The sequence below is a fragment of the Lactuca serriola genome, chromosome 4 (assembly GCF_051521515.1).
Source record: "Lactuca serriola cultivar US96UC23 chromosome 4, Lser_US96UC23_V15, whole genome shotgun sequence".
Taxonomy (NCBI): Eukaryota; Viridiplantae; Streptophyta; class Magnoliopsida; order Asterales; family Asteraceae; genus Lactuca; species Lactuca serriola.
The window spans coordinates 361,748,972-361,765,663 of record NC_136411.1 but is presented as its reverse complement, the minus strand read 5'-3'; the positions used below and the strand labels follow the sequence as shown (position 1 = coordinate 361,765,663).

Here is a 16,692-nt window from a genome sequence, read left to right as displayed (position 1 = left end):
GAGATAGGAGGTGCCGAGATCACCCACCGAGATCATGAGTTTTCTGGGTTTGGCCGGCTATTATCGAAGATTTATTAAGGATTTCTCCAAGATCGCCGTGCCACTCACCAAGTTGACCCGGAAGGGTGTTGCGTTTTCTTAGGGTCCGGAGCAGTAGACCTCGTTCGAGACACTTCGCCAGAAATTATGCGAAGCACCAGTGTTAGCACTTCCGGAAGGGATGGAAGATTTTGTGGTTTATTGTGATGCATCGATATCCGGATTGGGAGCGGTGCTTATGCAGAGGGGGCATGTGATTGCTTATGCATCGAGGCAGCTTAAGCCTCATGACTCGAGATATCCCACTCATGATTTGGAGTTAGGAGTGGTAGTGTTCTCTCTCAAGATCTGGCGACATTATCTGTATGGGGTTCGCTATACGATATACACGGACCACAAGAGCTTGAAGTATTTGATGGATCAGCCCAACCTGAATATGCACCAGAGAAGGTGGTTGGACGTGGTCAAGGATTATGATTGTGAGATCGTGTACCACCCGAGAAAGGCTAATGTGGTAGCCGATGCATTGAGCCGTAGGGCGGAGGGCGCCCTAATTTGAGATGTTTGTTTGAGATTGTCAGTGATGACCCCGGTGTTGGATGCTATTCGTGGGGCCCAGGCTGATGCTGTGAAGCCAGAAAGCCAGAAGAGGGAGCGACCTGTCGGGCTGGTATCGGAATTTGTTACCGATAGCCGGGGGCTTATGACATTTCAAGGTCGGATATGGGTACCGTCTGTGGGCGGAACGCATACCATTTTGATGGAAGAGGCTCATCGATCGAAATTCTTGATCCATCCCGGGACCACTAAGATGTATTTGGACCTGAAAAAAGATTATTGGTGGCCCGGTATGAAGAGGGATGTCGTATGGTTTGTAGAGAGGTGCTTGACCTGTCGCAGGGTGAAGGCCGAGCACTAGTGTCCACATGGTAAGCTGCAGCCATTAGAGATTCCCGAATGGAAATGGGAACAGATTGCCATTGATTTCATCACCAAATTGCCAAGGACCGCGAGGGGTGTCGATGCAATTTGGGTGATTGTGGACAGGTTAACGAAGAGTGCTCACTTCCTGGCCATCAGTGAGAGCTCTTCCACGGAGAAGTTGGCGGAGATGTACGTGAGAGAGGTGGTATCGCGACTTGGAGTGCCGATCTCGATTGTCTCATATCGAGATGTACGTTTCACTTTCAGATTCTGGAAGAAGTTTCATGAGGAATTGGGTACGAAACTGCATTTTAGTACCGCCTACCACCCACAGACTGACGGGCAGAGTGAGAGCACGATTCAGACGCGCGAGGACATGCTCCGGGCATGTGTGTTGGATTTCGGCGGGAGTTGGGACACATATTTGCTCTTGGCGGAGATTTCTTATAACAACAGCCACCATTCGAGCATTGTCATGCCGCCCTTTGAGTTGTTGTATGGGAGGAGGTTTCGAACCCCTATTTGCTAGGGAGAAGTAGGGCAGTGTGTGATGGGCAGCACCGAGATTGTGCTTCAGAAGACATAGCAGATCCTGCAGGTCAGACAGAGGTTGTTGACCGCTTAGAGTCGTCAAAAGAGTTATGCGGACAGACGCCGATCCGAGCTCAAGTTTCAGATCGGCGACTTCATGCTCCTGAAGGTCTCTCCTTGGAAAGGAGTGATCCGATTCAGGAAGAGGGGCAAGTTGGGGCCCCGATATATTGGTCCTTTTAGGGTGATCGCGAGGGTAGGCAGGGTAGCCTATCGTTTGGAGTTGCCAGCAGATTTGGGTCAGATTCATGTCACTTTCCACATGTCGCAGTTGCGAAAGTGTATAGCCGACGAGTCGGCAGTGGTGCCATTAGAAGATATTCAGGTGGATGTGAGCCAGAATTATGCCGAGAGACCGGTGGCGATCAGGGATCGGAAGATGAAGGTTTTGAGGAACAAGGAAGTGCCACTAGTGCAGGTCCAGTGGCAGCATCGGAAAGGGTCATAGTTGACTTGGGAACCAGAGCGTGAGATGCGGGAGCAGCATCCAGAGTTGTTTGCAGAGTGATACTTCGAGGGCGAAGTCGGATTCTAGTGGGGGAGAATTGTAACACCCGGATTCCCAGGTATGATATTTTGTTCCTTTATTTTTGGGTTTTGTGGGGGAACTCGGCGAGTTGGTGTCTAGACTCGCTGAGTATGGTCGCGGATTCGTATGCGAGTTCACAGCTGGACTCGGCGAGTTCATGAGTGGACTCGGCGATTTCATGAGTGGACTCGGCGAGTCCACGCTGTTTAATGAAACCCTAATTTCCAGGGTTTGAGACCTATTTAAAGGGCCTTATGACCATCATTTGCGGCCACCAACCCCCGAGAGAAACCCTATAGAGATCTAGAGCGTTTGTGAGAAATGAGAGGCCAATCTTGAACTTTTGTAGGTGTTTTTGAAAGAAGGAAGTGTTCAAGGCAAGAAGAGACTGAAGGAGGTGCGATTTTGGTGGTTTTTGAGCTCCTAGAGATCTCATTGAGGTATTATTCTCGGACCTTCTTAAGTTTTGGTGTTGATTCTTAGTGTTAGGGTTTTCTAACCCTTTTGGAGGTTGATTAAGTGGTGTATTTGGTCCCTTCTCGAGTTTTTTTTCTGGATCTGGACCCAAAGAGGTCCAAAGACCTTAACCCTTGGAGCTTTATGAGTCATTTTGGGAGTCATGAGCTTGGAATGTCATTTTTGGGGCTAAATCACCATTTTGGACCATTTAGATGTTATATGTGTGTCAAGGTCCGAACTTTACGTGATTATCATGCTTGGGGAGGCCAGATCTATGATTGTATGGAACAGATCTGACCTCAGAAGTTGTTTTGAGCTTGTGCATGGCATGAACTCGCCGAGTCCAAAGAACAGACTCGACGAATAGTATGAAGGCTGCCTGTTAATCACTCAGTGAGTGGACTTGCCGAGTTGGGGGAATAACTCGGTGAGTCAGGGGTCTGAGTTCAAGTTGGAACTCACCGAGTTGTTCTCGAGACTCGGCGAGTTGAGTCGGGGTGGCCCCGTGATTCATGCCAGGTGGAACTCGTCGAGTCAAGGGAAGTACTCGACGTGCCAAGAGAGAATCTAAGAGAGTCAGTTGACACGTGTGGACTCACCGAGTCGCCCTAGTGCACTCGACGAGTCGGGTCAAAGTTTGACCATTGACCTTGTTGACTTTTAGGGTTGGGTACAGTTGTATTTATGAGAGTATTACTTTATGTGATTAGGCGGAGGCTAGATCACACTTCTTCCGAGTCAGATATTTACCGAGACATCGAGGTGAGTCTTCTCACTATACGTTACCTAGAGTGGTACTATGCGATGACCAGAGGGTCTTATGTTTTATGTATGAGATTATGTGCTATGTGATATTTGTATGTTGTATGATGATATAGACCGGACCAGAGGGTCCAACGAGCTATGATCGGACCTACTGGAGGGTCCCGCTGAGACACATCGACCGGAGGGTCGTATTATAGCCTCGAGTGGCGTATGTGCTGTATGTGGTATTTTGGGGAACTCACTAAGCATTTATGCTTACAGTTGTTGTATTATGTGTTTCAGGTACTAGTGATGAGCGCGGGAAGGCGCCGACATGATTTGTACACACACGCATCGGAATTTTTGTAGGGATTCTGGGGAGATGTTTTGTGACAATATCATTTGATACAATATGTTTGACATTATTTTATGAATGAATGAATGTTTTAAAAATGAAAAATTATTTTGAAAATTTACGTCGTTACACTCTCCAACTTGGGAACACAAAATAAATGTTTTTTTTTTCCTTTCTCTTACTTTCTTTTCTCTTCTTTTCTTTTCTTTGCTTAAACTCAGGAATTAGGTGTTAGGATGTTGACGGCCTTATTTGCCAGGAAGGAATACCGTATTGATGAAATGCAAAACAGTTAATGCCTTAATGGTTTTATACTACGCAAATGGTTTTTCCATTCTTTTATTAGTTTTACTATATCATATTTATGATTTATGGTGATTGGTTATATTTTAAATAAGTTATATCAGCTTATTTTAGGTTACATTCTTTATTTTTAATGGCTTAAAAACCATGTTATCGATGTTATTTAGAAATGTTATTTAAAGTTTCAATTAATGGCTAGGGAAAACTGCAATAAAGTCTTTATATATTGGTCTTATAATCGATTTAGTTCTTATATTTTTTTTATTCAATTAAGTCCCAAAAACCAGTAATCGTATTCAATTTAGCTCTTTTATCCAGTCAATAGGTCATCCAACTTTCAAAAATTATATTTTTGGCCCAGATTTCAAAATTTATTGTAATTTGGTCCAAAATTTACATTTTTGCCCAAATTTTAAAATTTATTACAAATTTTGTCCAAAATTTACCATTTTGGCCCAAATTTTAGAATTTTGTTATGAATTCATCCTAATTTTAGTTGTTTTTACAACTTTTTTTTTCTCAAAATTTTGTATCGAATATGTTTTTTCTTGATAAAATCATATTTATACAAAACAACATAACTTCACATAAAATCGTTTTGGTATACATTTCTTTTATAAAAACGTGTTTGAATAATTTTTTATATAATAGGTGTTTGTATACATTTTATAGATTTACATATTTTATAAATATATGTTTGCATAAAAATGTATTTATAATAAAATAGATGTTTATATAAATTTTTTTTTTATAAAATACATGTTCGTATACATTTTTTTTTTATAAAAATGGCTTTGTACATGTTTATGTGCTTAATAAATACCTATTTTTATAAATAGGTATTGCGTATACAAAAAAGTTTTTTAAACAAAGAAAAGTTTTTAAATAGAAAATATAAGATTTTTTATGTGAAAATATGTTCTTTTTTTGTATAAACATGATTCAATAAAGAAAAAAATTATTCGAAACAAAATTTTAAGGAAAAATTTGTAAAAACAACTAAAGTTAGGATGAATTTATAACAAAATTTTAAAATTTGGGCCAAAAGGGTAAATTTTGAACCAAATTTGTAATAAAATTTATAACTTAAGCCAAAAGTATAAAATTTGGACCAAATTTTTAGTAAATTTTGAAAATTGGGCCAAAAATGTAATTTTTGTAAGTTGGATGACCCGTTGAATGGGTAAAATGATTAATTGAATATGATTACCGGTTTTTAGGACTTAATTGAATAAAAAAAGATATAAAGCTTTAATCGATTTATAGACTAATATGTAAGGACTTTATTATAATTTTCTTTAATGATTATCTATAAGTCATATCCCCTTCATATTTACATAAAAAAAGGGTTTTTGTCATAAAAGCCCCCAATTTTACACAAAAAAACCGGTTATGCCCAAAGTCGTTTTTTTTTTGCCACAGATGCCTCAAATACCGGAAAATTGGTTCGATTTTGCCCTTTACCCTGATTTTACCTTCTGGGGCCAGTCACCTTTGCCATAGAAGCCCTTATATTTACTTATCACCTCCACCACCACACTTTTCCACCACCACCGCTCTTTGCCACCAGCACCACCATCAGCCACACACAAACCACCACCACCACTACCGTCCATCATCCACCATCACCACCACTACCATCCATCATCCACCACCACCCAACGCCATCATTATCCCTCCATCACAAAAACCCATCATCAATTCATCACACCACCATCATCTTCTCCACTTAAACACACATGGTTTCTTAACTGAAACACAAACATATACACACATTCAAACAAGAATCCAGAACTCAAAGAAGATTTTCAGAACAACTCAAACAAGGAAATGACTTCGGATTCAGAACTAATGACAATTCAGAACTCAAACACAATTCAGAACTCAAACACAATTCAGAATTCAAACACAATTTTGTTTGGAGTTTTAACAGTCTAAGATTTGGAGCCATCGACGATTTGAAACTCAAGTGGGAAAACAATATTGTTTATTGGAGAAGTATAGCAACCCCAAATCAATCGGATCTCCCAGTTGTTATTGTTTCTAATGGTGACTTCCAACTGTTCGACAGAATGTCAAGCCCAGTCTGGTCGGAATTTGTGTGTTTAACGAATCAATCATTCCGGTACGCAAATGCTCGTATTCTCTGTCCTCTGTTCCTTCTTCCAAATGCTTGCTTCCATATCAACAAACCTGCAAATCCGGTTCTTCAATCATACCTCATTATGCGTTATTTATCCACGTAACGAGAATTTGGAAACAAGATGCTTTTGATCTTGAAACGAAATTTTGGAAACACAATTCAGAACTCAAACAAGAAGAATTCAAACAGAATTTGGGTTTGTTCTTAGAAAACACATACACACACATTCAAAGCAACATGAATCTGGGTTAGAGACACACCAAACCTTCTTCAATTGAATTCAGAACTCAAAGAATTCTAAACGCAAACATACATATACATTCAATCGAGCATCAAGCCCCCCTATTATTGGTGAACAAAATCAGAAGAGGAAGAAGAACCTTCAATCGATTTTGGAGAGTGAGAGAGCTGCAAAATTTTCTTGTTTCTTTGGATCATGTCAATCGAAGAAGCAGACGGTGGTGAAGGGAAAAAACGAAGATGGTGGTGAAGGTAGAGAGGGTGTTGAGAAGAAGACCAGGTGGGCTACCGGCCATAGAAGGTAAAATCAGGGTAAAGGGCAAAATCGAACCAATTTTCCGGTATTTGAGACATCTGTGACAAAAAAAAAAAAAAACGACTTTGGGCATAACCGGTTTTTTTGTGTAAAATTGGGGGCTTTTATGACAACCCCCCCCCCCCCCCCCCCCCCCCCCCCCCCCAAAAAAAAAAAAAAAAAAAGAGAGAATATAGGACAATTTACACCAAATAAATGTTGACATGGTAGGTGTAATTTGTTTTTCATGTAACTAGATGTATGCCCGTGCAAAACAACGAATATAAATAGTTCTTTTGGCGAATAATTTTTTTATGGGGAAATAATTGTTAGATTTTATTATTAGTTATTATATAATAAAAAATTACCACTTTTTAATAAAATATTTATGTTTAAACCTTATATTTATATTGTCTATTTATATATTTGATGTAAATTGATTATTATCATTGTCTAGTTTAAGAAATGTAATTTACTTTATATACATGAACTTAATATTTTAAAATTATCATTTCGTTTTAAATTAAATTTCTTAATAATCTCATTTAATTCAAATCTTAAAACTTTTGGTAAGTATTTATGATTTTTTTTGCATAATTGATTTGTACAATAAGTTTTGTATCTTCTACCTCTTAAAATTTAAAAAATAACTAATATACTTTATAATATTGTATAAGATTAAAAAATAAATTACCTAATAGATCAATATCGTTAAATTAGTGTTGTATCTTTAGTTTATAAAAGACAATGAAACCACCAAACATTTGGATTCCATCCAACATTGTCAGTAAAACAAAAAATGGTTTAACATGTTTGTTATATATAAAGGAAAAGTGCCCACTTTTTATCACATCATATGACCAAGTTATATTTTGGTTACTAACCAATTTTTACTTTTTGTTATTTTAACAAACATGCTAGAGTTAAAAATAAAAAACTAAAGTAAATTTCTTAATTTGTATATTAAAATTTAATCCAAATGGGTATCTATCAGGGCATAGCTACATTATGTGAAGGTGGGTCTTAGGACCTATCTTTTTTTTCTTGGGAAAATGACTTAGGAGGATAACTACCTTTTATTCGTGTTCACATATTGGCAATTTCTTTTTTTTTTGTACATAATAAATCAACTAACTTGTTTTAACTGTTTCAATTACACCAATACTACCGGCTAATACATGTTTTAACCGGTAACTCAAAGGGAAAATGACTTAGGAGGGTAACTACCTCTTATCCTTGTTCACATGTTGGCAACTTCTTATTTTTTGTACATAAGAAAGCAACTAACTTGTTTTAACTGTGTAACATCCCAAAAATCATGACCAAAAATTTTGTTTTTAATTTAATACTAAAACCATAATTGTCAAACCATTAATTTAATACTCCGACATCGGGCCTCGCCCGGCATCAGGCCCTACCTGGCATCGAGCCTCGCCCGGTATATAGGTCTGTCTCTCTTAGGCCCCGCTTGTCTCCGGGCCCACCCGCTAAACACATACAATCATATAACATGCTAACACATAAAGAAACATACTTTACTATATCCCTATCCTAAGAAACATACTATGCTAATGATGAGATACAGAACATCGTCCGTACTCAGCTAGTTATGAGATATGGGACCTCGCCCACACTCACCTCCTTACTAGGCACATACAAGTATCACACATACAACAAGTATAATCTAACATGCAAACATTCCTCGGGCACCCGCCCGACATCGGACCTTGGTCTGGAATAACATACTAGCATACAATGCCTAGGGCTAACCCCATAGTCTTCCTACTCATAGACTACATGGGCTGGCATTGTGGCCTTAGACCCATTCACACAGTGAGGAAACTCACCTTGCACTGCTAAAGCCCTGGCTGGAACTAGCTGAGTACGGACGAAGTTCCGTATCTCATTATTAGCAGAGTATGTTTCTTAGGACAGTGATACCGTAGAGTATGTTTCTTTATGTGTTAGCATGTTATATGATTGCATGTGTTTAGTGGGCAGGGCCTAAGAGAGACAGATCTGTATACCGAGCGGGGCTCGATGCCAGACGGGGCCTGATGTCGGGCGGGGCCCGATGCCGGAGTATTAAATTAATGGTTTGACAATTATGGTTTTAGTATTAAATTAAAAACGAAATTTTTGTTCATGATTTTTGGGATGTTACACAGTTAAAACAAGTTAGTTGCTTTCTTATGTACAAAAAATAAGAAGTTGCCAATATGTGAACACGGATAAGAGGTAGTTACCCTCCTAAGTCATTTTCCCTTTGAGTTACCGGTTAAAACATGTATTAACCGGTAATATTGGTGTAATTTAAACAGTTAAAACAAGTTAGTTGCTTTATTATGTACAAAAAAAAAAGAAGTTGCCAATATGTGAACACGGATAAGAGGTAGTTACCCCCCCTGAGTCATGTTCCCTTTTTTCTTTTTTAATACAACAATTCTATATAAAAAAAACATAAGGAACTACATTATTTTTGTCAAAATACCTACATTTTCATATTTTTTTTCCATTTTATTTATATATGAACCACATTGATTTTAGTTCTAGATTCGCCACTATCTATCAGGTTCCCACATAGACCGGGATGTATGTGTACAAAAACATGAATTATAGTCCCTCTAATATCCGCCCCGTTTTGATCACTATTCTTCATGAGCAATTACAAGTTTTAATAGTTTAATAATAAGATTTAAATTAATTTAAACTACCAAATATACACGTTGGCCCCTCTTATTTGACCACACGTGTCAATAATATATGAATGGGACATAAATTCATGAATTAAGGACGAAACACTAAAAATATCCCTACTTTAAGGTCTCAGTTCTCACCATGCCTTATCATTTATTGAGATGTTCTCTCACAAGTCACCCTATTGTCCTAATTATATTCCATTGCATCCGATACACATATCGCTTCCCCATAGTTATATAAATTATACAAGTGAGCATTCAAATTTGTAAGACCAAAAGTAATTCACATAAATTTGCTAGTGTTACGTCAATGAAATAACAAATGGAAGTACTTTTTATTAAAACTAAAAGTTTCAAACGGATAAAATATTCTTTTTCATCATCATCAAAGACACATGCAGATACATAGTGAGAGATCTAGAAAAAAATAACTAAGATGTCCACGAAATAATTTAACATACAGTATAATTTAAATATTTGGAACTACACAATCAATTAAAGTAATTTTTTAAATCTTTTCTAATAAACGAAAGATTTTTTTTGCCATTTGTAATATTTTCATGTATTATGTCTCATATCATTTTGGTATAATTTTGAGATATTTATTTTTCATTTGTCATTTAATTCATATTTCATTTTTGAATATATCCAGTGGCGGACCTATGTGGAGAATTGGGGGTCCCGGACCACTGCTCAATTTCCGGCTCGTAGTGTAATTTTATTTTTTTTTTAATTTTTTTAATTTTTTCTATTAGGTGCACCCGCTTGAAATATGAGGGACACCCCTACTAACATAGTCTGCGTCCGCCACTGAATATATCATTAATTTAGTTTCTATAAATTAAACATACCATAATAATTATATTAATTTTAAATTTTAAATTTTAAATCTCAATTTCAATTTTAAATAAATTTACAATTGAAACATTGGTATTTAATATTTTGTTATAATTAACACATTTAATACACAAGTCTCACAACTAAACACATAATTTTAATTTAATTTTTTCATGTTTTTTTTTTTTTATAATTTTTACTTATTTCAAATTTCAAATTCAAAAAATTTATTGTTTAATCATTTATATTTAACATTTTGTTTTAATTAACCTGTATAATATATGAGTATCACAACTAGTAAAACCAATAAATAAAACAAAAATTGTCATTATTGTTTATGAGTTTTTATATTTTAAAAATGATTATCTATCGGTACAATGTCTAGTGGTTATGGTTTTTAGTTTTTTATTTTGGGATTTTATAAAAGCTACGATAAGGCGTATTAATGACGGTGTGTTATCTTTGACTAAAATCAATATTTGTAGATATTGATCGATATTTGCCGTATTACAATACGTTTCAAAATTTTGACTTTTTTATGTTGAATAAAGGGAAATGTGAACCCTAAATATGTCATAGCTTTCTTTAACCGCAAAAGGGCATCCAACTATTATATCAAGGGAATGCAACATTAATTCTTGATATCTATTAACTTTTTTAAAAGTAAATATAAATACTTTGGTAAAAGTTCAAAGGGTATGCAATTGAATGCCATTGTCATGCTCTACATCCGCTTCTTGATATCTATTAACTTTTTTAAAAGTAAATAATAATACTTTGGTAAAAGTCCAAGAGTATCCAATTGGATACCCTTGTCATACTCTACATCCATCCATTTAGATAGCCATGGAACAGTTGTTCAATTTTGTTCATTTCATATCAGTCCAAAGCTGTCTTGTTTTGTCCTGTCAAAAAAACAAATCCTTAAAACACACAACCATATTCATTTCATTTTTAGTTGAACGATGTAATGTGATGCAATGGAAGATGACTAAAACAAAAAATCCTTTAAAACACGATCATATTCATTTTCGGTGGAACGATGCAACTGATATCTCGAATCAATTTATTTACAGATAACTGATCAAAATTATCACATCCACCTAGTAGTTCATTGTATAATTTATGATTGCCATCAAATTTTTCTATATTACAGTTTTTTGTCACCGTATAATTCATCATCAATTCTACTGTTAATTCATAAAATTTCATCACCAATTTAATCGGTAATATATTCATAATTCATCTTTTTATTTTTTGTTTTGTTTTTTTTTTTTAAGATTAGATTTGAGCCCAATTTTTTCATTTGAAAAGCCCAATAGTATATCGTGATTTGAAGCCCAACAAAAGAAGTCGCTACTTACTAATCCACAATCCTAAAAGAGCTTCGAGTGTTTCTTCACTTCAGTGAGAGATTGCTACAGACAACGATGTCGAAGTGGTGGCGCACAGCGGTGGTTGCCCTGAGGAAAACGGCGGAGACGTCAAGATCATACCATACGATTCAAGCCATTCCTAGGGAGATTAGCGGTAATAGAGTTTCAGTAAAAGATAGAGCCCAAGGCCGTATACCCGCCGTCGTATTCGCGCAACCTAACCCTAGCACCGGCGGCGGTGGTACTCCTCCGAGGCCTGTTTCTAGAAAACATCTTTTAACAACCGAAAAACGACAGATTCAGTCTATTCTCAACTCCATTGAGCTTCCTTATTTCTGCTCCACCACTTTTCCTCTACAGATCAGAGCCGGATCGGGTTCTTCAACTCTACTTGAATCCGGAAACGTTCTCCCGATTAAGGTAATGTAGTGCTCCATTTTCTAGTGGTGTTGTCGTGTCAAACGATCCATTTTCCCAATTGTTTATGTGAATTAGGCGTTCGATAACACTACATTTGTTACGTTTCAGAAACTGTTATTGCAAGCAATTGTGTATAACTAGGGTTTCGAATCGAGATTGGAATTCATACATTGATTCTACCTGTTTTTGTATTTGATTGAAATGATGGTGGATTTGATTGTAGGTGCATAGGGATTCAGAGACAGGAAAGCTTTTGAATTTGGTGTTTGTTTGGGCAGACGAAGGAACAGAACTCAAGGTTGATGTTCCCATTGTCTTTAAAGGAGAAGATATTTGCCCTGGTCTCAAGAAAGGTTTGTATACTCTCTGTGTCGATTCCATTGTTGTAGAAATAAGAACACAATTTTGATTAAATTACTATGAAACTATGAATCTTCACCAGGTGGTTTTCTGAACAAGATAAGAACAAGTTTGAAGTACAAATGTCCATCAGAGCACATTCCTCAAAAGATTGAAATCGACATTAGCAATCTGGACATTGGAGATAAAGTGTTCATGAAGGAAGTTAATGTCCATTCATCTTTAGAGCTTCTAAGCAAAAATGAAAGCTTACCCATTTGCAAGATTGTTGCAGCTAAGATTGATAGCATGAAGCCCACACAGTAGGCACACCTATTAAATCTCATGATTCAAGAAAGTTCAAAACATAAGGTACTTGTTTGTAGTTTTGCATTGTTATGTGGGATTTTATGCAATAATTTTCAAAAATCTTGCCCAACTTGTGCTTCTGTAGCAATCAATAGAGATAGTAGGACTGTTTTTTTTTTATATATTGGTGATATTATGATCAACTTGTTTTTTTTTTTTGGGCAACATTATAAGATTGATGATCAACCACAGGTCTCTCTTCCATCACAAGACACACACACACACACACACACTCTCTCTCTCTCTCTCTCTCTCACACACACACACACACACACAATAACATCTCTTTGTGACGCTGCGAACTGCTTATCCATAGGAGACAACCCTAAAAGTGAGACAACATAATATTAAAATGGAATAGAAAACAAAATAATACTAATAAAGAGGGCAAAAGTGTTTTTTTACATATAGCAAATTGCCAAAAACAAATGGAGCACCCATAAGGGCTTGTGGTGCCATGTTTTTAAACTACAAGGATCATTGGTGTAAAAAAAAACCACATAAGGACTACATTTGGTTGATTTTTTAATCCAAATTTTATCTAAGAATTTTGTAAACGAGATTAGGCAATTTGCAATTTGATTACATCTATGTTTGTTAGGAGTGTTTGGGAGTGCTTTTAAAAATGACTTGTTAGCTTATTAGCTTTTCAAAAAAAGTCAATAAGTTAAAATGTGTTGGGTAAACATTTACTTTCAATTGAAAATATGACTTTTTCAAAAAGCTAGGAATTCTTTGGTTAAAAATCCAAGAACTAATAACTGAGTATGTGGATAGAATTGAGGATACCCCTCGATCCCAACCTCAACCTTGATAGTTATGTAATATATAAATAATAATTTAAATTGTATAGCTTAATTTTCGTTAGGAAAATGATCAAACTAAATATTTCGGTTCCTAACAAAACCTTAGTTGTTCACGATGCGAATGCTTGGGCATCATGTAGACAAGGCGCACAAGTAGTCATTAGTGAAGAACACCAAGCAAGAAGTTTGCATTGACCTCTCCCACCTCTTCAACCATGTCATAAAGAAAACCAAACAACAAGTTTTCATTATTTGAAACTTCTGAGACATCCATGGATTTCTTGAAAACAGATCCATGTGGAGAAGTCACTAAAAAGTTTATTATATCTTTATGCACCACTAAATCATGCCAACAATCTCTGAACACCCTTTTTGGGCCCAATCTTGCTCGTGTTCCACCATTTTTCCTTTAATGGCTTCCTGACTTTTTTCTTTAACAAAGGAACCCTTAACTCATTCATGCTAGGTGGTTTCATTCCCGGACCAAATTGTCCAATTGCTTCTACCATGATATTAAAACTATAATATGTAGCAACATTAAAAGGAATACCTACACAAATACAACAAAGTTTTAACATAAAAACTAAAAAAAAACGCTTAACATAAAAATAGCCTATATAACTTAAAAAACAACATCTTTTATTAAAAAAAAGCATATGAAAGGAATATAGAATACCTACATCATAAAACCATTTTGCTATTTCACTACATGTTTTTCCGTATAGAGAAATGAAATTGCAGCCGAGAATGGAAATGCAGAGAAAGAGAATTAAACTGGAGAATGAAATTGATTCTACTGTTTGGTAAAACTGAGAATCAACTAGAGAAATATTTATGATAATCATTTCTCTTGTTTGGTTGTATTAAGCTATGAAAATGGAATTGATATTGTTTACCTTGTTTATTTATTGTCAAACAACATATTTTTATAAAAATGTATTATCATGTACATCTTAATTTGTCAAAATATTCATCTTTTATGTTTATAATCTTTTGTTTTAACATTACTTATTACCAAATAGTTTAATTTATTTTCAATTAATATATATATATATATATATATATATATATATATATATATATATATATATATATATATATATATATATATATGATCAAAAGAGAACATCAAAAAACTTGAGAACGTGAGAACAAAGTATATTTAAGTGTGATTCCATGTATTTATTTGTGGAGAAATGATAAATTTTTACTCATTTAATTTCAATTGAAGAGAAAAGCATATTAATATTGATTATGCGTAAAAAATTATTATTTCTCCACAAATGAATACATGGAATCACAAATGAATATACTTGTTCTCGCGTTCTCAACCTTTTAAGTGTTCTCATTTGATCTTATATATATATATATATATATATATATATATATATATATATATATATATATATATATATATATATATATATATATATATATATATATATATTTAATGAGAACACCTAAAAGGTTGAGAACGCGAGAGAACGCGAGAACAAGTATATTCATTTGTGATTCCATATATATATATATATATATATATATATATATATATATATATATATATATATATATATCTTTTATTGGAAACATATTTCTAATATAAAAAAATAAGTTATTAATAGATCCAAACATAAAGAAATATGAAAATCATACTATTTAAAAAATATGTCCAATAATGGATACCACAACAAGTCAAATTTAATATTCGTAACAACTACAAAAAACATAACTTAAAATAACTTAATCATGCTATAGAGTCATCCGTAACCATTTTTATATATCAACTCCGTCATCTTAAAAAATGATTGGGCATGAAATTGATATTTGTTAAATATGTCAATTGCCTTAACTTTAGCAGCGACAGTAACACGTCATTTACTTTAACTATATCGCAACAGAATCCACTATTTTTTCCAACGTCTAAGCTATGAAATTCAAATTATGTACCAAAAAAAACAAATAACTCTAACACCCCATGTTTAGGATTGCATAAGTCAGTCAATTCTTAACAAATTAAGCAGTTTTAATCCTAAAATGAAGCCAAAACATAGGACTACAATTTGAGAAAAATATTAGCTCGTTCTGAAGTCGTATGAGGGAATTATGGTTGTTCAAAGTTGGGCTAAAAGTTTACAAGATGTTGATACAAAAACCAACAACTCTAACAGCCCCTCTTTAGGGTTGTGTATGTTAGTCAATTCCTAACCAATTAAGTTTTTTTTAAACGAAAAATGAAGCCAATACAAAGGACTACAACCTGGGAAAAAAATCAACTCGTTCTAATGTTGTATGAGGAATTTATGGTTGTTGCAAAGTTGTGCTAAATTTTACAATATGTTGAACAAAAACTAACAACTTGTAAGGCCCTATTCCAAATCGTTTCCTAATTTGGGGCGGTAACCCGAAGATTGGTTATCATAAGGCTTAGGGCCTTTGGGAAAGAGAGATTTAGACCCATTTGGGCGTGGGTAATGTATTTTAGATGATCCGGGTGTTCGATTTGTGTTTTGGAGCCAATGTGTATATCGGTAAAGTGTCAGTCCGAGATTTTGTTGGATTTTGGATTTTAGTTCAGGAAGTTTTAAGCTGAGGATGATTTGATAGAAGTGTAGAGCTTCTTGTCACCTTTCCGTGAATATAAGGATCGTCGAAATCAGATTTAAAATGAAGAAGTTATGGCCTTCGTAAGTTTGGTGGTTCAAGGGTTAAACCTAGTACACGGGGCGTACTAGTGTTTAGCCTACTACGTTGGGCGTACATGGGAGTACACGGGGCGTATTAGGCAGATTGGTCGCGGATGCTTAAGGGAGTACGCAGGGCGTACCAAAAGTACGCAAGGCGTATTATAGTCAGACCCAAACCCTAATTTAGGGTCTTGAACAACAGAAACGTTCGGGGGTGGAGGACGTCATGTACAGTATCACAACAATTGCATAACAATAATCAAAGCAAACACAACCATTACATTGATAAAATATAGTATTTACATATATTCAGTACATAGTTTGTATGACACCGTGTATAGCAAAAGTATAAAAGACGTGACTCTACAAGGATCCGTCTTCTCAAAAACCTGTGGGTGTACCTGTCTACTGGTTCCCTGAGAATACAAGTGATTTTGAAAGTGTATCAACATTTAAGTTGATAAGTTCATAAACATGATTATATTTGAAATCCGTCTGATGTTCCTTGAAAGCGAAAGCATGTTTTCCCAGAAAATCCTA

The 16,692-nt window shown here is 35.3% G+C and overlaps 1 protein-coding gene across 1 annotated transcript; it reads left to right on the top strand.

Moving 5' to 3' along the window:
- Nucleotides 1-11,545: 11,545 nt before the first annotated feature.
- LOC145097632 (Ribosomal protein L25/Gln-tRNA synthetase, anti-codon-binding domain-containing protein) lies at nt 11,546-12,805 on the top strand. Its single transcript, XM_079035238.1, has 3 exons — nt 11,546-11,954; nt 12,178-12,307; nt 12,397-12,805. The coding sequence occupies exons 1-3, from the start codon at nt 11,589-11,591 to the stop codon at nt 12,618-12,620; spliced, it is 720 nt and encodes a 239-aa protein (XP_078891364.1). The 5' UTR covers nt 11,546-11,588; the 3' UTR covers nt 12,621-12,805.
- Nucleotides 12,806-16,692: the final 3,887 nt, after the last annotated feature.

Excerpts from the sequence above, each read along its gene's own strand:
- LOC145097632 (XM_079035238.1), top strand. The coding sequence starts at position 11,589 with ATGTCGAAGTGGTGGCGCACAGCGGTGGTTGCCCTGAGGAAAACGGCG. Across the intron at positions 11,955-12,177 it reads GAAACGTTCTCCCGATTAAG|GTGCATAGGGATTCAGAGAC; the intron begins GTAATGTAGTGC and ends ATTTGATTGTAG. Across the intron at positions 12,308-12,396 it reads TTGCCCTGGTCTCAAGAAAG|GTGGTTTTCTGAACAAGATA; the intron begins GTTTGTATACTC and ends AATCTTCACCAG.